This window comes from Miniopterus schreibersii (genome assembly GCF_964146895.1).
Source record: "Miniopterus schreibersii genome assembly, chromosome: 12".
NCBI classification, from domain to species: Eukaryota; Metazoa; Chordata; class Mammalia; order Chiroptera; family Miniopteridae; genus Miniopterus; species Miniopterus schreibersii.
This window is the reverse complement of record NC_138112.1, coordinates 63503284-63527625: the sequence shown is the minus strand read 5'-3', so window position 1 is coordinate 63527625 and position 24342 is coordinate 63503284. Positions and strand designations below refer to the sequence as shown.

Here is a 24342-nt window from a genome sequence, read left to right as displayed (position 1 = left end):
CTGTACCTGCCAGAGGCTATAGTGCCTAGTTCCCCCTCAGTAATACATGCACCCTACAGGAACAGCAATATGTACAGACAGATCAAATTCACTGAAAATAAATAAGGATATAGATGACCTAAGTAAGTGAAAAGGTTCATTTATGAATATATCTCCCCTCTCACCTTACCCAGTAGTGGTACCAACTCTGCCTGAGCTGCCCATGAACAGCACTGGGAGCACTGAGGCTCATAGATAGAGTCACTTTATTGAGAACCAGAGTTTTAGGAACAAACCACAAAAATAATTCTTTCCCCGGATTGGTTTCTATGATCTTACAGTGAGGAGCCTAGAATGTGGGTGGCCCCTAACTTTCAGACCCATCAATGACCTTCTTTATCCACTTCTTCAGGCGGAACACATGTGTGTAGAAGCCATATTTTCCATCCCTGTCACAGCCTTCACCCCACGAGACGATGCCCATTTGATACCAGCGGTTGTTAGTGAAGCTCTGAGGAAGAAACATGAGGTTTTCCATAGTCAAGTCCAAGGTAATATCAGCATTACCCTATCAGGCAACTATTTCAGAACACTGGGGTCCCTCCTTACCCACCCCACCAGAAGAGCTACCCACCAGCTCCCGGCCTTTAAAGAAGCTAGCTTACCTTCATGACAAAGGGTCCCCCACTGTCACCTTCACAAGAATCCCCTCGTTTTCCTTCATTGGGCTTATAACCTTGAGAGAGAACAGCAGTGCTCAGGAGCATAGCTCATACTCCAGCCCCTTCTAGAGACAGACCAGATGAGTGTCCATTTGACCCTTGACTTTCTCATTTCCTCGCCCCCACACCAATTCTTGTCAGCTCTCTCCTCAACATATATCCCAATATCTCAACATGTGTACCTCTACCCAGAACTACTACTGCTTTTTCCCACCTGCAATTTTCCACCCAACAGGCAGAAGGACTTAAAAATATATTAGACTTACGGGTAGCTGAGGACAATGGTGGCTGCCTTTATGCAAACCTCCCCACATATCCTCCACAAACAATGCAGAACAACAGGAACAGCAACAGAAGTTACACAAAAAACACACCTTCAGTGTAACTACAATACAGAGAACACCCAAACTTCAGATCAACCCTAGTGTATCTAACTGCACCTAATGCTAAACTCAGGTGATGAGGAAAAGAGAGAACATGAGTGCGACTGAAATCTACACCCCCCTGGAATGTACAACCCTTGTGGAGCCCCAAATCTACACAATAGATGAAAAGTAAATAAGTCCATACGAAGATACTATAGGGATGCAAAACATGAGAAAAACACCTCGGCTAATAAAAAGTTCCCCCATGAAACAGAAGAAAACTGTAATGGAATTGCATTTCCTCAAGCAAATTTTTGGAATGTGACAAAACACCTTGACTCAGAAATTCAAAAATTAAAAATAAATGGGCAAAACAAGAAAAAATGCAAAGCAAAATGTGGTTGAAATGGAACTTAGACCAAAGAAGAAATTGAGTCCCTCAAGAACAAAGCAATAAGAAAACTAATATTTATAATATCCAGCAAAACTTCACAGAAATAAAAGAAGATTGAATGCACATATTGAAAGGTTCACGGCACGGGGCAACACCCACCTGAAACACTCAACTCTGAGACACACCCTAATCCAACTCTCAGGCCTCAAAGATGAAGAAAAACTCTCCAGACCTCCGAGCAAAAGGACCAGATGCCTTACCAGGTCCAAAAGATCACACTGACATCAGACTTTTCAAAAACCACATACAAAGCAAGCAACAATAAAGCCATATTTTCAAAAAATTGAAGAAAGGAAATATAAACCACAGATTTCATATGCTACCAAGCTGACTGTCAGGCGTCAAGGCTACAGAAAAACAGTTCTGTAAGAACTCAGGAAGTTCTACACTCAAAGCCCTTCTTGAATCTACTAACAGATGAGCTTCATTCAACCAGGAGATGAATGATTCAGCGAAAGGACCGATGTTCTGACAAGTAGGAAAAAGTGTAGCTCAAAATGGGAGGGGAGGGGAGGGGAGGGGAGGAAACTGACAGATGCCAATGGGTGGGAGTTACAATTAAAAGGTTATATAAGAAAAGGAACTAAAGGGCATTTCAAAAAGGCGTAAGTCCAAAGAAAATGGAACAAAGATGCAAACCTTCCTAAACAGATTTTCTTAAAAGATCACATAGGAAAAAACACAGCAAATGAAACATAATACATGTAAATATTACAAAATAATGACTTAATACTAATTCAGTCATATCAACATATATGAAGGGGCTTAACTCATTACGAAAAAAAAGGTTTTAATTTGACTCACAAAGCAAGACTCAGCTATGCTACATATAACAAAGTGATTCGTAAAAGCTAAAATTAAAGAGATGGGCAAAGGTATATCAGGCCAGTGGAAACAAAAAGAGAACGGGTAGTAGTCCTAAAATTGAAAATAAAGAAGGATGCATTTAAAGCTAAAAGCCACAATTTACAATGAATAAATAATAGTTATGAATATCGGCACCAAATAACACAGCAACCACATTTATAAAGTAAAAAAACTATAAGCAACGCAAGGAGACAGGCAAATACTTTTATAATAGAATTTAACACACCAAACTCATACAAGATAGATCAAATGAACTGAAAATAAGGATATAAATGATCTAATAACAAGCAATAAGGTACATTTATGAATATACATTAACCGACACACCTCAAGCACGTGTAGCATTCACAGATTAATCCAACAGCTGTCTCAGAAAAAAAAATTCAGTTCCATAAAGTAGAAATATTACAAACAATACTCTCAGACTGTAATGCAGCAAAAGTCAAAATAATTTTTAACAAAGTCAAAATACAAAAGGCCCCTCCCACCTGAAATTTAAAAACCACCTATTAAACACCTCTTAGGTGAAAGGGAAACACACGCTGAAATTACAGAATTTCTAAAAACTAAAAACACGACATAGTGTTTTCTATAAAGAAGAAAAATGCACAGTCCTACTCAATAAAAATTAAAGATCAAAAGTAAATTAACCAAATTGTCAGCTCAAAAAGCTAGACAGAGAACAAAGTAACCCCCCCAAAAAAAGCATAAGAAAAATTTTGAAAAGGTAAAAGCAAAAATTAATGAGGTACAGAACTGAAAAACAATAAGCCTAATAAGTCAAATTCCTAGGTATCTTTTGTTTATTTCTGCAACCACTAGCTAATTTACTCAAGAAAATTAAGAGAAAAACCCCACAAATATATAAAATAAGGTGCCAAGGAGAAAAGTCATAATACATTGCATCACTATAGAAAGGCACAATATAGACCTGGACAAATGGGGAGACATTTTTTGTCCTTGGATAAAATAACTCAACAGTAAAAAGATGTCAGTTCTCCCTAAATTAATTTATAAACTTAACATAATCCCAATAAAAACACTGACAAACTTTTTAATGGAGCTAGACAAGCTGATACCAAAGTTCACATGGAAAAACAAATACGCAAGAATTTCCAGGAAAACTCTGGAAAAGATAAACTGAGAGACAACAAGCCCTACCAGATGTTAAAACATACTCTAAAGCCTCTATAATTAAAACAAGACAGTGCTTTAACATAATGAACAATAGACCAGGAGTCTGTTTCTATTCTAAATTGAATGTCTTAGGATAGAAAGAGACTTAAGCACCTAGAAATCTAGTATGTGACAAAGGTGATTTCAAAGATAGAATTTTTAGTAAACGGTGCGGACAGCTGGTGAACCATTTGGAAACGGATGAGTTCGATTCATACCTTGCATCATACACAGGCATAAAGTCCATACGACTCAGAGATCTAAGTGCAGAAAAACGAAACCAAGTACTGGAAGAACACGTGCATTTCTCTATGACCTGAGCATAAAGAAGGTTTTTTCTAACTCTGTCAATAAATTTTACTACATAAAAATTTTTGAGTGGCAAAAAAATTATAAAGGTTAAACTAACAAAGTGGGCCCTGGCCGGGTGGCTCGGTTGGAGGATCGTCCCCTACACCAAAAGGTTGCGAGTTTGATTCCTGGTGGGCACACACCTAGGTTGCAGATTCGATCCCCAGTTCAGGCATGTACAAGACACAACTGATCGATGTTTCTCTGTCTCTCTCTTCCCTTCATCTCTCTAAAAATCGATAAACATATCCTCCGTTGAGGATTAAAAAAAACTAACAGTGCAGGGAAATACTTGCAACATGTATCACAAATAAAGGCCTAATATCACTAATAGGTAAAGAACTCTTAAAAATAGCTGGGAAAGGGACAAAAGTAGGCAAAAGAAATGAACAGACAATTCCCCCCAAAATGGTATAAAAATGGTAATTAAGCATATGAAAACGTGCAATTGGAAACAATCTAAATGCAAGAAATAACTGAATAAACTATGGATATATCCACATAATGGAATATAATGTGGCTATTAAAAAAAATTTTTTTAATAAGGAAAAAGTATAACCAATATGGAATGAATTGCCAGGCAACATAAACTGAAAAAAAGCAAAGTACAGGAGAATATCTATAGTATGCTGCCCTGTGTGTAAGAAAAAGGAAATAAGAAAATATACATATATCTGCTCATTTGTGCAAAAAGAAACACTGGAAGAATAAACTATAAGCTACTGAGACTGGTTAATTATAGGGCCTGGATGGAAATGGGGTGGAAAGGATGGGGGTGGGAACAGGATAGGAGGGAAAGGGGAGTGTCAGTTCTCTGAGTACCTGTTTCAAAATGTCTGAGTTCTATAAGCATGTTAATATTCCAGAAGTACACAAATAAAAACAACAAAGATGGGAGGAGGGCTCCCAAATGAAATACAATCAGAAACAATTGAGCCTTAATTGTATTTTAAATAATAACACAGAGGTTGGGGTGGTGCGAGCAAGAACTAATCCAAGTTACTCTTGGACACAGGATTTCAATGATATATCCTCAGGCTAAGGACAGAAACAACTGAAGAAGTGCTGAACTCTAGTTAGTAGGATTGTTTTTCACAGCTACGGATGAATTAATTCTGAAACTGTATATTCTAGTATTGATCAAATAAGTAAACATAATATGGAAAATGAGTGTCAGGTTTCTCACTGTCAACAAAGTTATAAATGTGGAAAGGAAGAAGCTAAAATTCATCCTGTTGGGTTGCAAGGAGAGGCTTCAGTCTGAACTCACAGTTTAGGCTGACAAACAGATAGATAGAAAGGACAGTAGATATAGATGTTAGTATGTTCATAATACACATTCTAGTGCTTCCTGCTGAGAGGACCTGGACACAATGACCTCTGTAGCAATGTGCACACCTACCACCCAGATATTGGTTTCTAAATACCATTCTCTGCTATAAGGAAAGTAGGATGAACCAGGAACATCTTGCTGTGCCACGAGTAAGAAAGTACTCGGAGCAAGACAGGGACCTCTCCAAAAGTCACAGAAGCCAGGTTGCAGAGACTTTGAACATCAAAATAAATAATGACAGTAACAGGTTATAACCCTTAAAATAAAGAAAGGCCCCATGAATCCACACTAATGGAATGAAAGAAAAGGTCTTCCCTACCATAAAAACTAATAAATGCAGAAATGACAATCAGAAAAGCACCATTTGGCCGCTACCATAGTTGGGAGAACAAGGGGGTGAGAAGCAGGACAGACAGTATCAAAGTTTCTCCCCACAAGATATTTATTAATTACAAAGAGAAAAACAGAACTTTACAGTGAGAAACCTGGAAGAGGCAGACACCACCTTAACCAAGAGGTCAGAGTTCATCTCAATGGTTATGAGACATAAAGACATTACATGGCAGCTAACAGGACACAGTGAGGGTTCAGCATCACTTAGCCTGAATCTGGTCATGAGGAAACCTGAGACAAACCCAGTGGAGGGCCAGTCTATAGATTCACTGGCCTGTGCTCATCAGGTATGTCAAGGTCATGGAAGACAAAGATTCACAACTAAATACAGTGAATAATCCTAGGTTAGATCCCAGTTGAAAGCATTTTTTGTTTTTTGTTATAAAAGACATTAGCAAGTAGGACATTAGAAAACACTTGAACAATGTCTACAGATTAGATAATGGTACTGTCATCATAATTTTCTGGTTTAGTAATTATACTGTGGTTATGTAAGAGAACATTCTTGTTTTTTGGAAATAACTCAATTAGATGGGTAAAAAAATCACCATATGTACAATTTCCTTTCAAACTGTGTGTGTGTATGTTTGTGTGTGTGTGTACAAAGTGGGGGTGGCAGAATTTCAATGATGGTATACAGGAATTCTTTGTATTATTTTTGCAACTTTTCTGTGAGTCTGAAATTACACTAAAATTTAAAATTTTTTTAAATTAAGTTAGACCATTTATTCACCTGCCCCAAACCCTCCAATCACTTCTTATCTCAATAAAAGATGAAATCCTCCAAGGCCCCTATGGAAGTGCCCATCTCTGCCTGCCCACCTCTCTCCCCTCATCTACTGCTGTTCTTCCTATGTTTACTGAAGTCCAGCCACTCAGGCCTCCCTGCTCGTCCTCAGACACACCAAGCATGTTTCTACCTCAGGGCCTTTGCACCTGCTGTCCCCCCTCAGCCTGCAGTACACTTCCCCCAGATGACTCACTCCACTTCTTCTGGTCTCTGCCCAAATATTACCTCAGAGGGGCCTTCTCTAGCCTTCGCCCTTGTCCCCATGTCTCTCCCCCTTACTTTACTCTGCTTAATTTGTCTTCCTACCAGGGATTGCTATTCTAGATCTGTTTACTGACACTCCCTCCTCCTAGGAAAGCTCTCTGAAGATGCAGGCATTGTTTGTTTGAGTCCTTGTTATATACTCTGGAATACTTCATGGATCATAGCAGGCACTCAATAAATATCTGTTGAATGACTGAACAAATAAATGGCTTTCCCCTGCCCCCCAAGGCCTCTTGCTACTGCTATCTGGGCTCACATATACTGACAACTTAACCAGTGACCAGCTCCACGCCTAACACTTTGCATACACTACGTCATCGAACCCTTGCACAACCTTCTGGAACAGAGGCTTTTATCTCCGTTTTATAGAGGAAGAAACTGAGCATGCAAGAGGTTACACTTTTCCCAGTCATATGGCTTGTGACTGGTGCGAGGACTTGAACAGGTCTGTGCTCCTAACATGTCTCCATTCCCCCAACCCCAAGGCCCCACTGCCCCTCCTGCTGAGCCACACCCGGGGGACTTGCCAGCACAGAACATGTTGTCAGTGATGTGGATGCGGGTGGAGGCCTTGCAGACCGGACGCTCCACGATGGGCACATTCACCACCTGCAGGACGCTGGGCTGCACCTCTGCGGTACTGGCTGTCCACGTCTCCTTCAGGTTGCCCCAGCCGGTCACCCGCCCTTTGTGTCCATCCTGGAGCAAACTTTGAGGAAGGGAGATGGACCCGGTGAGAACCGGCCCCGCCAGGAGCCTCTGGCCCCAATGCCATCCCTTGGAGACCTGAATCTCAAACACCTGTGCAGAAAGAACTTTTGGGCTTGTTCCAAGAAATTGAGGCCTGGAAAAGGGAAGGACCTTCTGCAAGGCCTACCGGGGTTCATCAAGCCCCGCAGCGGCCCAGACTCCTCAGCTAACCACGCCTGCCCCACCTGATCGCCGTCTTCTTGTCGGGCAGGCACACGGGGTGGATGTAGTTGCTGAAGGTAATGGGCCTCTTGAGCTTCAGCAGGGCGATGTCACGGTCCAGGAGATCCCTCCAGTTGTACCTGGGATGGATGTAGATCTTTTCCAGCATGGAGATCTTTTCCATGCCTCGCTCATACCTGCGCAGACCCCAACAGAGAATCGGAGAGGCCATGAGCCACTCAGTGAAAGGCAGCGGTTCCCTAAGGAAGGAAACTGCCTGCCCTCAAGGTCTGAGAGTCAGGGACCAGCGGGCCATTAGCGAGGTGGCATTTGGCAGCTCCCAGGTAGCTCCTTCCTGGCCTGTAGCTACACTGGGCTTTGTTGTCAAACAGCCTGGACAGATGGAAGAGAGACACAGGCTGTAGGCTCTGGTCCAAAGAGCCTCTTTTCCGAAGTCACACCCCGGCCATGTCCTGGTGTCTGGAGGGAAGGAGGGACAGGCCGGGATTTTGCTCTTTGTTTCTCTGACCCCAGCTCCAAGCCTAGGTTGATGTGGCCAAAAGGACTCTGTGGCAGAGACTGCTGGGTTTTCCACTGTGGGAGATGGACAGATGTGTGCCACGTGCCTCAGAGCACCAGAGCCCCCACCACCGTCACGCTGGAGCTGAGACCCCTGGGCCCCCAGTCCTGTACCTGGTGCGGGAATGCTTGCCAATGCGCACCAGAAGGTCGTTCTCAGTGTAGTTCTTGTCCCAAGGTGGGTACAGGAGACAGTGGGCAGCAGTGAGGACCCAGCGGTCACTGATGAGGCTGCCTCCGCACAGCAGCTCCTGGGGACTCTTCCGAAAAAGCATCACCTGCCTGGGAGGGAGAAGGAGAAGCATTAGAGCTGGGGAGCTGCCCCTCCACTGGCCCTAGAAGTAGAAAGTCCCATTTTTAAGAACTGGCCAGAACTGCCTGCTGTGCCCAGACCCCAGCTTGACCTGCCCACATTTGGGGATTAGGGGCATGCAGGTGACAGCGAGGGGCTCCCCCTGTGGTGTGCACCCCTCCCCAGCTTCCTCCAGTCAGGACCTGTGCAGCTTAGCCCAGCTCTGGGGTCAGGTGCTGCCCTGGACTTGAACCCAGTTCTGCCCACCCCAGAGCTGTCTATTATCAGCGTCACTTAAACTCCTGGGCCTCCACTATGCCTCGTGCTTATGAGAACTAATCAGCCCAGTCTCAAAAGGCTGCTGTGATTGCCGCGGAGGCGCTGGGTTCCGGTCCTTTACCCCTGGAGCCCAGGCCTGCGAGGGGAGAGGGCTTCCAGGGCGGGGGGCCTGGGAACGGGGGGCTCCGGCCCAGTGAAGGCCGCTGGGGTGAGGGACGCACCAGGGCGCCAGGCCCATCTCGGCGTCCCAGCCCTCCACGATGCGCCCGTCGATGTAGGACTCCAGAAGCTCCTGCTCCGTTTTGTCTTCCCGCGACTTCTTCTCAAACAGGGGCCGCAGCCCGCAGTCTGCGGAGCGAGCCGACCGTGAGCGCCCAGCGCAGCCCCCGCCCGCGGCCGCCCCCCGCCCCGCCCCCGCCCGCGGCCGCCCCCCGCCCGGCGCCCCCCCCCGCCCCGCCCCCGCCCGGCGCCCCCCCCGCCCCGCCCCCGCCCGGCGCCCCCCCCCGCCCCGCCCCCGCGCGCGGCCGCACCTGCCTCCCCCGCGCCGAAGGTCTTCTCGTCGAAGAAGAGCTGGAACTCCTCCACGGTGGTGCGCCCCTGCATGTCATTGTCCTGGTCCTGGTCCAGCCCGTCGACCGTCACGTCGTCCACCGGCTCCTCTGCAGGGACCCAGGCACCGGCTGGGACGGACGGGACGGGCCGCGCCTCACCCACCCCTCAGCGCCCCCGAGCGCCGGGCGGCCTCAGAGACAGTCGGTTGCGGTCGGAGCCCGAGCGCACCTGCGTTACTAGGCAACTTCACCTCCGCGGCCGCAGTGCACTCGGCTGTGCAATGGCGATAAACCCCTTTCCGCGGGGCGCGGGACGCGGTGCCCTCGCCTCGGGAGGGCGCCCCCGCGCGCCCCGGGCCCTGCCGCCCGCCCGGCCGCGGCCCCGCGCGCCCTCACCGCAGTAGTTCAGGTCGCAGTACTCCAGGTCGCCAGGCTTCCCGCCCACGTAGCACCACGCGCCCTCCTCGTCGCCGTCTGGGTTTCGACAGAAGTTCTCCTCCAGCGGCACCGGCGGGGTGAAGCCCCGGTCCTTGGTCAGGGCCTTGACCTGCTCGCTGGCCCAGGCCAGGCAGGGGGACCCGCTCACGGTCACCGCCAGGCGACCGTCGTAATGCCGGCCACGATCGGGAACACACTGGTCCGACGAAGGCAACGGGTTCCCCGTGGAGATCCTGGTGCGTGGGGTCAGCTCTGCAGTGACCTCCCTTTTGCCTGGGGGGTGAGGAGGCGGGGACCAGAGTGGGTGGGACCCCGCGGAGCCAGGCATTCGGGGTCTGGGTCCCTGCCTTGCAGCCTCCTTCCTGCACGACCCAGGTAACCGGCCCTCTGAGCTTCAGTTTGCTTGCCTAGAAAGGGGTACTAGTGCTGTTCTTGCAGGGTGGTTGACAGAGATTTAAACACAGTAAACCTCGTGTCTGGTATATCACAAGCCGGAGATAGTGACCAGGTTTCACCTCTGTAACTATTACAGGGCCACCTGTAATCTGTCGGTAGTGACTGCCTGAAACTTTTCAAGAAGGATTCTGGGTTTTCATAGGGGCACACGGGAAATGTAGCCGGGATGACTAAGGATGTCTACACAGGGCAGCAGGGCAGCTTCGGCAAGCCGTCTCCACCTCCTAACCTTGACCCTGCGATTGCCCTGGCCGAGGGAACGTGGGCAGACCTGACTGTGCCAGTTCCAAGCCTAGGCCTGAAGACACGCTGTGTATTTCTGCCTACAGTTTTGTGCTTCTGCCATCACCACCAGAAGATGGTGACTTTCAGCCTTAGCGCCAGAACAAAGTATGTGTGGGGCAGACCTGGACCCAACCCACACAAGGAGCCAAGCTCAGCTGGACCCTTCATCTGAAGCAAAGCCACCAGCTGAGGCCAGGTGACATCATGGACCCCACAAATGCGTGAGCAGTGCCACCCCAGCTGACCCATAAGAAAGAAATGCTTGTTGGTTATGCCCGAGAGCTTTTGTGGTTGTTTGTGATATTGTGGGATTTGCAGCATTATTGTGGCCATAGCTAACTGATGCATCACAGGAAACAATAACAACAGAATCATGCAGGGCTGGACTGTACGAGGCTTGCTCTGTGATGCTCAGAAAAGGGTGCGTGAACTGAAGTGGTTAGGGAGGGCTTCCTGAAGGGAGAGTGCCTCGAGCAAGGAGGAAGGTGCATCTGGAATAAGCCACAGCCTGGGTCATAAGGAAGTGAAGATGGGAGGGAGGAGGAGGCTGGAAGCCAACTCTCTCTGCTCTCCCGACCTCCCTGACCAACAGGCCCAAATATGTTGTAAATGACTAACCCCTGCTTGGAGAGAGTCAAGATCTTGGTTCCTGTCCCAGGCTGCCAGGCCCCATGGAGACCCTTGGCCTTGGCCATGGGCCACCTTATCACCCCAAGCTCACCACAGACAGGGATGCTGCACTCCTCCCTCCGCACGGTGGGGTCCGAAGTGTAGCACCAGGGCCCGGTGGTGCTGCCATCTGGGTTGCGGCAGAAATTCTCCTGCAGGTCTGCCTCAGGGTGGGTGGTGGAGTTGATTCTAGAAAAGGAAATTGCTCAGCAAGAGGCTGTGTCCCCCCGTCCCCCTGTCTTGCTCCCCATTCTCAGCCTGCTGGCAGACAGGCCTGCCCATCACTCACTCAGGCTTATGTGGGTAGCGACTCCTCCATAGCTGGCACTCGATGCCAGACCGGGTGAAGCTCACATTCCCTCGGTAGTTCATGCCCAGATCTTCGGCACAGTTACCTGCAGAGACCCCAGCCCAGTTTTCTTACCCTGAGGATTTGCTTCCCCTCTCACTTAGCAAAGCTCTGGCTACCCACCCCGTCCAAGCTCCTTCTGGCTTACAACCTGAATTTACTCGGTACCTCCTCTGCACTCAGCAGTTCTCCAATCCATTTAACAGTAGTCACCAAATATTTACTGAGTGCCCACCATGGGACAACCCTCTGACAGGCACTGTGCCAGGTACTAAGGACACAGTGATGCATAAGACAGTCCCAATCAAGGCAGGTCCCTGCCCTCATGCAGCTTATATTCAGTGGCTCCTCATGGCCAGCAGGATGAACAAGTGAACAAGGCCTAATGTGGCCCTGGTCTACCTGTCCTGCTATTTTAGCTCCTCATGCCTCAGGGCATTTGCACACGCCATTTTCTTTGCCTTGGAATACTCTCTTTTTGTTCATCAGTGCATCCCACAGATCCAGGTAAAGCTCTACTTCTAGGGAGCTATCCCTGATTTTGTCAGCCAACTAAAGGCTCCTTCTTCTGCCCTTCTCTCAGCACCTAGAACAGAACTTTTCCAGCAATCCCTTTGGTGTTTTGTGTTTTTGTTTTCCTATGAAATTGGGAGCTCCTTGTTTCTCTTAAAACCCCCATCACTTGACATAGTACCTGGCACATAGCAGGGGCTTAGTGAAATGTCTGGTCGATAAGTTATTTAACAAATGAAGGTATGACCAGTAATTAAAGAGTTCCATGTTATGGGGCCTATTGTCACACTAACAGTGTATTCGAAAGGCTCAGCAAGGTGGTGGCATTTAAAGGATAGGAGGTTTTCAGCAGGTTGTAATGACTGCTCCAGGGAAAGACGTCAACGCAAGCAAAGGCTAGGAAGTTGAACCATCTTGGCATGTTTCAAGAGGTGCAGCTGGAGGTCTGGGTTCATGGTTGGTGCAATGGGAGGTAAGGCTGGAAGGGGAGGTGAAGGCTAGAACCTGCAAAGTTCGCCAGGCTAAGAAGTGGTGTTTTATTGTGGAAGCAATGGGGAGCCTCTCAAGGTTTTGGAGAATGAATGTGACATCATCGGAGCTCTGCCCTGGGGACATGGGGAAGATGGACATGGACAGGAGCCCTGATGAGAGTGAGGCCTTAAACATTAATTCATTATCCATTCATTCATTTGTTCCTCCAACATTAATCATCTTATTGGCTGCCAGGCACAGAGCCAGGTGCAAAGATACATCCTTGATGGCAGGAATGGAAAGGCAGCATCAGATGCTAGGGGCTGCCGCCGCTGGGCCACCTCCTAGTCCACCCCTACTCTGCTCTTCTCCCAGGCTGTCCCCTCTTATCCTGTCCCGCCACCCCCATGTCAGTTCCTCACCATCCAGACATTCAACGAGCTTTTCTCGAGATTTCTTCACCGAGTCACAAGCTGGAAAAGACCCAGAAACACCTTTTGGATTAGGGTAGGGACAGGATGGGCTCATGGAAAGGGCGGGACAACATTCAGAAACAGAAAGGTGGACAGATGATGGGATGGAAGGAAAGAGGCATGGGTGGGGGATGGTGGACTGATGGACCAGATTCTCTAACTGGGTCCCCAGCACCCCCTTCCTGAAGCAGACCTTGCCCACTGCTCACCTGTGTACTTGATCCAGAACGCATCCTGAAAAACAAGGGCTGAGAGTGAGGCTGTGGCAGGACCCACCCTGTTTTGTTTTGTTTTGTTAGTAAATGTTATGTCTTCTTATACTTTCCTTTTCCCTTTACCCTGGTCACATGGGGTCAGGCTCCCGGAGGTCTGTGGCAGAGTTCCCTACTCTTGTTTCCAAAAGCCCAAGCCCACTGAGGAGAAGGGTATTTGAGGAGAGGGGAGCTCCCCCACCCCCAGTGAAGACTGATAGGGATTGCCCTGGAGGAGAAGGGGCGTAGGGCCCTGGCAGTGGGGCCCAGACAGAGCCCCAAGGAAGGAAAAGGCTGCAAGGGCTCCCAGCCTCACCAGAGTCCCACACCCCAAGGGTGGCACAGAGTTAGCAGAAAAACCAAAGCTGAGAGGCCAGGGGGGCCAGGGACTCCAGATATCCCAACAGAGTCATATGTCTGAAAACTGAGAGGCCCCTGATGTCCCAGAGCCTCACTGGGCCCTGGGACCTGGGACCTGGCATTGGGACCTCCAAGAACAGTGAGGTTGCTCATCTTGGCAGCCCAGTGAAATGGGGCCCAGAGATGAAATTAAGCTATCAGCAAAGAGCTGTGATATCCTTGCTCCCCTCATTGTGGTCCTAGAGCTGGCCCACCTGGAGGGACCCCAGCCCTCACCGTGGCAGTGGTGGACTCCAAGGCCTCGTAGGCCTCCTCGTAGTTGCACAGCTCCTCCAGGCACTCTCGCTCCAGGTTGCCCTGGCGCAGCTCCTCCAGGATGCCACTGTTGGCACGTCGGGTGCGCTGGAGCAGCGATAGTGCTTGCTGAGGGGCCAGGAACACTGCAGTAGGAGGGGCGTGGGACAGTGGCCTGAGGAAGCTCGGCTGTCTTGGCCATCATGGGGGCAGGAAGCAAGCCTGGCCTGCCCTGTTGGCTTCCAAAAGGGGATGTCTGGGGTGGCAGCAGGATCCAAAAGGCTGCTAACAGTAACCCACTAGCTCCCTCCTTTCACTGGTCACCCCAGCCCGCTCCCCATGTTGCAAGAGAGAAGCAGTCACCATCCATCTAGCCCTGAGCATCAGACTCCTTCCCCAGGCTGGATACCGTGGGCCGAGGCCCACCTGGAGGCAGGCTCTGTGTTCTCTGTCAAGAAGGGGACCTCCGCCCATGGGCCCATCTCCCAGCCCACCAGCCTGTCCCAGCTTCCAAGCCCTCCTTACCATGCTGGCTGTGCACAAGGCTAAACAGGGCAACCAAAACCAGGCAACCAGGTAGCCACGGCCCTCGGATGTGCGCCATGCTGTGTCGACTCCTGGGACTCTCAGGGCTTGTCCTGACCCCTCTGGGTTAATGTTAAACTAACATGAAGAAATCAGCTGAGAGGAAGAGGTCAAGCAGGTCAGGGCCCTGAGGACAAGTGAATATAGATAGTCCACCCCACCATCTGAGAGGTCAGGTCCTCCAGAGACCAGGGATGGATGGTCTGGGAGGAAGGCACAAAGGAAAGACCAGTGTAACCACCGTCATCCAGCCCCTCCTCCCCTGAGACATGGGCCAACTTGGGCCAGCAGGGTCACAAGGTCTTCCCAAGGCCCCTTCCAATCCTAACACATGGTGATGGGTGCTTTAATCTCTGTGTACCTCAGTTTCCTCATTTTTACAATGGGAATAGTATTTTGATGTGAGGAGTAAAAGAGATTATAAACTTAAATCCCATGAAATATGGTAAGTGCTTAATAATCAGTAGATATATGGATATAAACCAATGGGAAGTTTTGTGTGAGCATGATACACAGATATAAGAGACAGGGTGGTGTTAGATGAGTGCTGCCTGCCTTGCCCTAGGACACACTGGGGGCAGGAACGGCCAACATTTGCCCCAGCCTCTCAGCCACTGATTTCCTCTCCTGCCCATCTGGGAGACTGTGGAGGTGTTTGTGTATAGTGGTTGCTTGGAAGGTGGAGCCAGGGCCAGGGCCTCTTGGGCCTCTGCTCTATTTCCTCCCATCTCCCAGAACCAGCTGCCCGGTTGGGAACAGGGGCCAGTTCAAATCCCCAGGTCTCCAGGGCAGGGCCCCTCCCTCCCCCATGTCCCCCTTACCTGTCTGTTGGCTCTAGGCCAGACTACAGCACCTGCTAGTTCTACACAGCCCCTTGCCCAGCCCTACTCCCCTCCCTCCCCCATTTCCTGTTTGTAGAATGCAAGGTAAATATTAGTCCTGGGTCTAATTAGGACAAAGGGACAAAGAGCAGAAGCACAGGGAGCACAGGTTCTTGCGTTGCCCTCCTCTGGGCCTGGCTGGTCAGGGTCTGCATTGCAGTCATGTACTGTCTGGGAAGATGACAGGGAGGGGCCTGGTGCATGTGGGGAATAAGAAACTTTTGACATCGTGATGAACAAAAATTATTTTGAAAGCAGGAGGAAAACATTTTCTCAATTAAAAAGATATTCCAGTGACTGGTCTTCCAAGAACAGTCACTGTATTTTATTTTAGCTAGAAGAGCACTAAATTAGGAGTCAGAAGACCTGGGCCCTGCTCTGGGTCTGCCGCTGACTGGTCTGATGCCTTGGCAAGTAGCTTTCCCTGGGCCTCCATTTTCTCATCTGTAACAAGAGCTTGAACAATGCTTGCTAATGCCCATTCTCACTTTAGTCATGAGTGTTGGCAGATCAGAGGCTCCCAAACCACAAACCAGGTGCCTTCAAACTTGATTTTTTTTAAAAATTTTTTTTAAGAGAGGAGAGAGAGAAACATCGATTTGTTGTTCCACTTATTTATGCATTCATTGGTTGATTCTTATATATGCCCTGACGGGGAAGTGAACCTGCAACTTTGGCATATCAGGACAAAGCTCTAACCAACTGAGCTATCCAGCCAGGGTGTGGTGCCTTCAAATTTGTTGGCTTTGATCTGATCCTGCTCTGCATAAGTTCTCTGTCTGTGTGGGGGATGTGGCAAGAGGGTGTGAGCATCCCAACTTCGGGTTGTGGAACGTCAACAGGCCTCCCCAGCAACCCAAAGCATCCCTGCTTTGCTACACAGTTCAATCTCAAGCAATGAACACCTCCCCAGGATATCTAACACTGGGCATACACTGTCGAGCAGTCACCTGAGTCAAAATGAACCTGCCTAAAGCAAGAGCTGGAAAGGATTAGGTCCTATCAAGCCTCATGCAGGCTCTAAGCAATGGGGTTGGCTGACTAAAAATATTAGCAACTGTTTCTCAGGCTTTGGATGGTGTGGCTTTTCTCTCCTGCTGTCCTCCCTCCCATCAGAAAATTTCACAGTTAAGCTTTGCCAGGAACATTCAGATTGGGTGGGGAGCTGGGTTGATGTCAGTAGCAAAGTAGGAGACACAAGGCTGCTTGTGACATTGTGAGCAAGTGCTGGGAAGCTGGAGAACACGGTACATTTTAGTCCTGGCTCTGCTGTTCACTGATAAGTGGGCTCAGAACAGGCCTACCCAAGATGTACCCCTTTAGCATGTGGATTATTATTAAAAATTTTTATTGATTTCAGAAAGAGGGAGGGAGAGGGAGAGATAGAAACATCAGTGAGAGTCATTAATTGGCTGCCTCCTGCATGCCCCTGGCTGGGGATTGAGCCTGCAACCCGAGCATGTGCCCTGACCAGGAATCGAACCCTGATGTCCTGGATCGTAGGTTGATGCTCAACCACCGAGCCACGCTGGTTGAGCTGCATGTGGATTATTTTGAGCTGAAGGTAACTGAGACCCTGTGAACTCAAAATAAACTTTTACCTCTCCCTTAAAGAATTTAAATTTGGGGCCTTGGCCATAAGTTATAATCAGAAATAATTTTTATGATCTCTCTGTAGGACAGGGCAAACTTCTAATTACTGAACATCTGTTCTTAACATCTTGTGAATGACCTTCACCCCCTCTGAAGCCTCAAGACATCTTACCACATTCCTTGGCTCAGGATGCCACACATACCTCATTTTTCTGGTCTCAGAACCTCTCACATTTTGTGGGGTTCCTGTACATACATATGTAATTAAATTTGGTCATTTCTCTGTTGTTAACCTCTCATCTTGTTAATCTCTCATTAGACCAGCCGAAAGAACCTAGGAGGGTAGAGGGCAAATTCTTCCTCCCCAACACTGACTGTGTGGTCTTGGCCAGTCACTTACCGGCTCTGAAACTTTGAGTCCTCCTCTATGAAACAAGGATCACAACGCCTATTCTGCAGGACAGAAGGATCCAAGGATTTATGTTCTTTCTGTCTCTCTTGCCTCCCACCCCTCAAAGCAGTCCAATCTGGCTTCCAACTACTCTCACTCAGCTCGCCAGTGACTCCCACAAATTTCAACCCTCTCAACAGCAAGGGACACTGTTTACACTTTTTCCTTGTTGAGACGCTCTTCCATCAGCTTCTGTGACACAGTCTGCAGGTTGTTCTATTTTACTGGATGCTGGTTTCACCACCTGAGGAGACTTCCTCCTCTCTGTTCTCTCCCTGCTACCACAGCTGCAATGACCACTTTGTTGCTAGTGTCTCCCATGATGGGCACATCAGTCCATCCCAAACCAAAATCATAGTTGTCCCGCTCTCACTCTGGTGCTACCTAACTTGCTAAGCCAGAAAGCATGAGTAGTCAGATCTCTCTCCCTGACTCAGTCTTTAAATCCTGTCACTTCTACCTCCCACAGGATGTATCCACCCAGTCCTTACCATGGCCCACAGTGCTTGCCTGCCAGCATCCCCTTCCAAGGTCCGCCTTGGCCACTCTGCTCCTTGTTCTTCCATGAACTCACTGGGCTTTGCTGGTGCGACTCCCTCTGCTGGGACTCCCATCCTTCCACAGACATCAGCCTGGCTCGCTCCCTTCCACAGTCCAGGTCTCTGCTTGTATAGGCCTTTCCTGACCACCCTCTGCAAAAAGCACACTCCCTATGTTAGCCTCTCCCCTGCTTTGTCTTCACTGCACTTACCAGTCTGACATGTATTTGTTTGCTGTCTGTCTTTCCACACTAGAATGTAACTATATAAGAGTCTGTTGTTACTGCTAGATCCCCAACAACTTACAGGAAGTGCTCAAGAAACATTTGTTGTATGGATGACTCCACTTCTCTGCATTTCCAGTGACCATCCCATTCTAACCACCTCAGCAGCCTACCTGATTTCCCCACAACTGCACCTTGCCTGCCAATCTTCTCCAGTGGTCTCTTCACACACAAATCTATCATGTCATTCCCCCGTTCAAAATCCTTTGAGGAGTTCCTAGATGTCCTGAGAATAAAGTCCAAACTCCTGAAGCAAGGCCTGTGTGACCTGACTCCGCCCCCACCCCACATTCTCTTTTCTCAGGCTCTCATCACAGGGCTTTTTCACACGCAGCTCCCCAAGCACCACTTGTACCTACTCATCCATCAAGTTGCAGCTGAAATGAGGGATAGAAGAGTGTAGAGGTTAAGAGCCTCACTCCAGTGCTAGACTATTTGGGTTTGAATCTCAGCTCTGCCACCTAGTAGCTTTGTTACTTTGGGTAGGATACTTAAAAATCTTTGTCCCTCAGTTTCATTTGTGAAATAATAATGCAACCAACTACCTCACAGAGTTGCTATGAGGGTTATAGAAGTAAACTCACATAAAGGACTGGCACAGAACCAGGGCTGAGGGTTTACTATCATTATTATTACTTGGAGATGTGTTCCCAGATGCCCCAGATGATGTTAAACTGTCCCATGAAACACAACCACAGCACCATGTGATGCTTCTCTTTGAACTCTTACCTAGTGCTTTCTGTTCCCAGTGGGTCATGAGCTCTGTAAAGAGCATTACCTCTGACTGTCTAGCTCACAGCTGTGTCCCCAGCACCTAAGGCAGTCCAGGCCTGCAGTAAATGCAAAACACATGTTAATTCCTCACTCCTTCCCTCACCAGGGCTGCCTTTGGGCCTGGGACAGAAGGGTACAGATCAGGTCCTCCCTAGACATCTGCAATGAACGTGGTGTCCTTCAGCACAGAAGAAAACCAACTTCACAGCCCTCAGGTGGTAAGAAAAGCCTGAATTACAGAGACTTGTGAGCTGTGAGCTAAGCTGTTTCTGGCCTTTTAACCCTTAAAAGTCACTCAGGCACGGCCGACATGGCTCTGTGGTTGAACATCGACCTATGAACCAGGAAGTCACATAACCAATTCCCTGTCAGGGCACATGCCCAGGATGAGGGATTGATCCCAAGTAGGGGTCGTGCAGGAGGCAGCCAATCGATGATGTTTCTCATCAATGTTTCTCTCTCTCTCTAAAAATCAATAAAAACCTAGTAAAAAAAAAGTCACTGTTTGGTTCCAAATAGAAGAGCTTGTCCCTCAGGGAGCTCAATGGGAATGACTATCCCAGCACTAAGCACCCTGCCAGCTAACCTGACTACCTCATTGCACGGGCCACTTCTGAAATGCTTCAAGAATAAGCACCTGGGGAGTTCCTAGGGTAAGAGTCAGAACAAGCTCTACTAGAAGTGGATAAAAAGATCTTAAGAGGTTTACCTTAAAGTATTAGGAAACAATTTGATAGTCCATAAGCAGGAAGGGAAGTCCTTGACCTGCTTCTCCTAGTACACTCGTCTCTATCAGGCAACCCAAAGAAAAAGAAGATCCAGACACCCAGCACCTAGAAAACAGTCTTTATATAGAGCTCTGCTAGGGAAAGGTGAGGGTGTCAGGTGCCCGTCTCCACCTCCACCACTTCTGCCCAGGTGCTAAAGCCCATGTCCTTATGGATGAGCACCAGGCTGGGGGTGGGGCCTGGCTCCTCTGGCACCACAAAGCACTTATCCTGGCTCTCAGAAACGGTGACCTCGAAGACGTGCCGGGCTGCGGAGACATCCTGTTCATTGCATGTGTCCAGCAATTCTGGTTCAGTCTGCAGTAAGACCACAGTGGACTCAGAAGCATCAAGAGGTACACAGGGTGGGCTGGAGGGCACCCCGGGCTGGTGACTGAGCTGGTGCCGCTTGAGGCTTTGGGGGAGAGTGTAGCCCATACCACAGGTGGAGCAGCGGTAGGGCTTGTCAGCCAGGTGGGATTTGAGGTGGCGCCTCAGCTTGGTAGCCAGTGTGTAAGCACGGCCACACTGGGGGCACGGGAAGGGCCTCTCCCCTGAATGCAGGCGCTCATGAGCACGCAGCGTATGGGGGTCTCGGAGGGCCTTCCCACACACAGGGCACAAGTGGGCCTCCCCAGTGTGGGAGATGAGATGACGCCTCAGTTCAGGAAGCTGGGGGAAGGCATCAGCACAGTGTGGGCAGCGATAAGGGCGCTCCCCTGTATGTAGTCGCAAGTGCCCGCGTAGGTTGCCCCGCTGGCGGAATGCCCGGCCACAATGTGGGCACAGGAAGGGCTTTTCCCCCGTGTGGAGCCGCATGTGGTTCCGCAGAGAGCCCTGGTTGGCCAGGGGCCGCCCACATATGGGGCATGGGCATGGGGCGGGGGCAGCTGGCACCTGGTGGGTCTTACGATGCAGTCGCAGGGAAGGCCGGCGGGCGAAGGCCTTGCCACACTGGTCACAAGCAAAGGGTCGAGCACCTGAATGTACCACCTGGTGTTCTTTGAGATCTCTCCGGGTGCCATAGGCCTTGTCACATTGAGGGCAGGGAAAGGGCCGCACCCCCCGGTGGCCCAGCATGTGGGCTTTGAAGCTCTCCTCTGAGCTATAGCTCTTGCCACACTCAGTGCAAAGGAAGGGCTTGTGGCCTGTGTGTACAAATGCATGCTTCTTCAGGTGGCACAGTTGCAGGAACGTCTTGCCACACTCCCCACACCGGTATCGTCGCCCCCGTTTCGGGGAGCTTCCTGCTGGGACAGGAGGGCTCCCCAAGTGTGCAGAGAAACTGGGGTGCTGCTCTCCATTCTGCTGGGCCCTGGGCTCTGAGGTCTTTGCTCTGGGTGGGCACTGATTACTGGGGCTATGTAACTTCTTGACTAGGTGAGCATGCTGCTGGGTGCTGCCAGCAGAAGCTGAGGAAGTGGCTTCACTGCTCTGTAGGACTCGCTGGGTAGTGGAGCTGCTCCGAGGTTCAATTGGCATCTGTGTCTGGGGCAGGTCCTCCTCATCCATGCTGCCATCCTGAGGCAATGGACCAAGTGACTGACTCTCCTTGGAAAGTTGGTCCTGGGTTTGGGGTTTAAGTCCAGAGCTCACTATACTCTCTGCCTGGATGCTGGGAGGTGATTGGTGACCAAGATCTGCAAAGCAAGAGTGGAGTGCTGGGGTCAGTAGAGATTTTAGCAGGTGGTGACAATGGTGTCACCAGGAAATTATAGGAATGTGTTTTCTATGCAGCCCCCAGACTTCAGTGGGAGCAATGACATCAATCTTTTCCCTGGTGCATGAGCCACACACTCCATTTATCTTCCTGTCCAGTCTCAGGTGCTTCCTGGGGAAGCACTCCTGGAAACCACAGTGCCCCGGATATCTGGGTAACCCTGGAGTAAAGCCATCCCAGAGTCTCCTTGTTCTCCCTCTGGAGACATGAACTTAAGGTAAGTTGAGACCACCGACCTCCTCACCTTAGCTCATTTGAAAATAAAGGAACCAATCCCCACCCCCGACAGAAGAAACGTAGTAAATTAAAAACCTATATATGGCTTGCTGTCTTCATCAACATGACCTTACTATTCCTGGAAACTTATTCAGGAAGATGAAAGTGGCAAATATTCATATTGTTCATCCCAAAGAAAAGATTCCTCACCCTTCAATAGAAAGCATCAAATGACAGTTTATACCCCACAACTCTGAACCTCCTGCCTGAAAATTCTAGCCTTCCTATGTTCACAAATCCTAATATAGTATTATGTCGTGCTCCTTAACCAATCCAAAGCAAGCCCTGCCCCAATCCCACATTGAAAGATCCACCTTATGCCAGACTTCAAAATTTCAATAAATATCCAGGTTTTGCCCTTCCCCACTCAGAAAAGCTACTAAGGCTCTTTAGTGCTCTACCTTACCTTCTTGAGCCATAAGCTCTGCTTTGTCTTATCCATAGGTTGTTTGGCGATAATTTGGGAGGTCAGCATTTATTTGACACACACCTGTACAAGGTTCTCCTGCATCCTCCCCAGGAGAGGCCACTTCCTGTTGTACAGCAGATTCCACTTCTGTCACCACAGCCACAGCTGCCTCTTCTTCTAGCCTCGGCTGGGGGGTGCTGAGGCCCTCAGAGGAAGACCGGGGCCACAGTAGCAGCTCAAAGCCTGGCAGCACGACCTGGTACACCTGCAGGTGGAGCCTCTCGCTGATCCACACCGGGGCCACGTTTCCCTCACCCTCCAGCCTGCCCCGCTGCACCAAACTGCAAAGCAGAGCAAGAACTAGCTCAAGAGACCCTCTTCAAGTGGCCCTCCCTGAAAGCCCCAGCTCTTTGTCAGCCTGAGTCCTAAAGGACCCCATGCCTGCAAAAGATCACTGGGTGGGGAATTACAGTACACTTCCAGTTCCATCCCATGCCACGAGAGAAAGCCTCAAAGGAGCAACTTGACTACGTCTTGACTACATCCTCTCCTGTAACTTACCTGGTCCAGCCTGAACTCTGCTCACAAGCACACACGTCTCCCCATGGGCCTAGTGACATGTCCTGAAATAAACCAATAGAAGTCCTTCTCTCATGTGTTTGAGGGTACCAGAGTGGGCTTAAAAGCAAAACCAAAACAGATGTAACCTCTCCTGAAACAGATCTAAGATGAAGCCCCTGGAAGGTTCATGGTCTCCAGTTCTGCCTATATTGGGCTGTGCTGTCTGATTTCTCATTCAGTAAAAACCAAAAAGACTGTCCCCTACTCTCCCTCCAAGGGTGTGGAAAATTACTAAACTGAACACATTACTGCCTTCCAGTGGGTACCAAACAGAAAAAGTAGTAAGAGGAATATCAACTCTCTTTTTTAGTACCTTTTATGCAATAAAACCGTTTACCCTTGGTATTTCATCTATTCCTCCGAATAATCCTGGAGGATTAAAATAAACAGCCATTCCTTTATCTTATTAAGTTAAATGAGACATGCGATTTAACTAGCTTAAGTACTAAGGCTCTGATCCCATGCTCTGTAATTCCAAAACCTTTGCTCTTGACTTTCATCAATAATGATGCTATACTAATCCAGCTTTTAACAGCTTTTTGCATCTCAACTTCTTAACTACTGCAGGTGAGGAGAAGAGACAGTTTTGGAGAGGACAAACCATCTCCTGTTTCCAGAAATGCCCTGCTGCTTCTAACAAACTGGAGAGCTGTCCAGAAGCTGTCTGAATCGCTTCCAAATTTTCAGTGACAAAGATTAAACACCCTATCCTTCATTACCTTCTCCTGCCGTTGTTTCACTCCCTCGCCCTTCTGCTTGGAGACTGGCTCCTCTTCCAGCGGCCCCCAGAGCAGTCCTGGCTGCAGAGGCTCCCCGACACACCAAACCCCCAAGCGCTGTTTCTCGACGAGTGAGGGGCCAAAGGCTAAACCCTGGGGCAGGGTCTTTAGAGCATGGACGGCTCGGGTCGCCCAGAGCGGAAAGTCTTTGAGGCCCTGAGTACAGCCTTCTCCAGAATGGCTCCATCCTGAGCCCGGGTCCAGGCGCGGCTCGGGGGCTGCAGGGAGACAGGAAGGCAGTGAAGGAGTGGCCCAGGAGGTCGTGGGGTAGGAGGCAGGGGTGAAAACCGCACGTCCAGTCTGGCCTCCGGAGTCTGGGGGATCGATGAGGGCTCCAAGGGAGCCTCTGAGAGGTTTGAGGGGGTTCCAGGGCTCTGAAGAAGCCCCCCAGAGACTCTGAGGGCACCAGAGGAGGCTCCGGGCTCGGGAGGAAAAGGGTCGGGGGCAAAGAGCTGAACAGAGAACGTCAGGTGTATCTAGGCAGGGCCGAGGGTCGGCGACATCGCAGGTCACTCACCGAACTGCAGTCTCTCCCTCTCCACGAGCTGGTCCGCCGCCTCCTCCATCCAGGGTCTGAAAGCCTCCGTCCGCCGGAAGTGAGCATCGCTCTCTGAGCTCCTCCCGGAAACAGTCACGGACTGCCAAATTTTCTCTCCGGGAAGAATCGTAAGAGTCAGACTTCGTTGGTGCACAGCGCCGGGAGTTCAGCAGTGCTGGAGAAGCAAAGCTCTGTCAGAGAACGACGCGAGTTTAGGATTCCGGCGGTCCACCGGAGACTGGAGCCTCAGGAGAGGGGA

General features: G+C 49.5%; 2 protein-coding genes across 3 annotated transcripts; both read right to left on the bottom strand.

Moving 5' to 3' along the window:
* Window positions 1-228: 228 nt before the first annotated feature.
* F2 (coagulation factor II, thrombin) lies at window positions 229-15365 on the bottom strand. 2 transcript variants are annotated; one of them, XM_081155106.1, is made up of 15 exons: window positions 15273-15365; window positions 14392-14578; window positions 13849-14012; window positions 13171-13195; window positions 12911-12961; window positions 11445-11550; window positions 11208-11344; window positions 9704-10018; window positions 9287-9415; window positions 8978-9104; window positions 8300-8467; window positions 7630-7803; window positions 7222-7403; window positions 645-715; window positions 229-490 (listed from the first exon to the last, which is right to left on the bottom strand). In XM_081155106.1, the coding sequence occupies exons 2-15, from the start codon at window positions 14468-14470 to the stop codon at window positions 347-349; spliced, it is 1872 nt and encodes a 623-aa protein (XP_081011232.1). In that variant the 5' UTR covers window positions 14471-14578; window positions 15273-15365; the 3' UTR covers window positions 229-346. The 2 variants fall into 2 exon arrangements, with proteins under 2 accessions (XP_081011232.1, XP_081011231.1); XM_081155105.1 differs by having other exon boundaries at window positions 14392-14547; window positions 15273-15351.
* A 4439-nt stretch (window positions 15366-19804) lies between these two features.
* ZNF408 (zinc finger protein 408) lies at window positions 19805-24222 on the bottom strand. The gene is made up of 5 exons (XM_081155104.1): window positions 24063-24222; window positions 23486-23763; window positions 22707-22768; window positions 22227-22486; window positions 19805-21380 (listed from the first exon to the last, which is right to left on the bottom strand). The coding sequence occupies exons 1-5, from the start codon at window positions 24109-24111 to the stop codon at window positions 19855-19857; spliced, it is 2175 nt and encodes a 724-aa protein (XP_081011230.1). The 5' UTR covers window positions 24112-24222; the 3' UTR covers window positions 19805-19854.
* Between the last annotated feature and the right edge of the window lie 120 nt (window positions 24223-24342).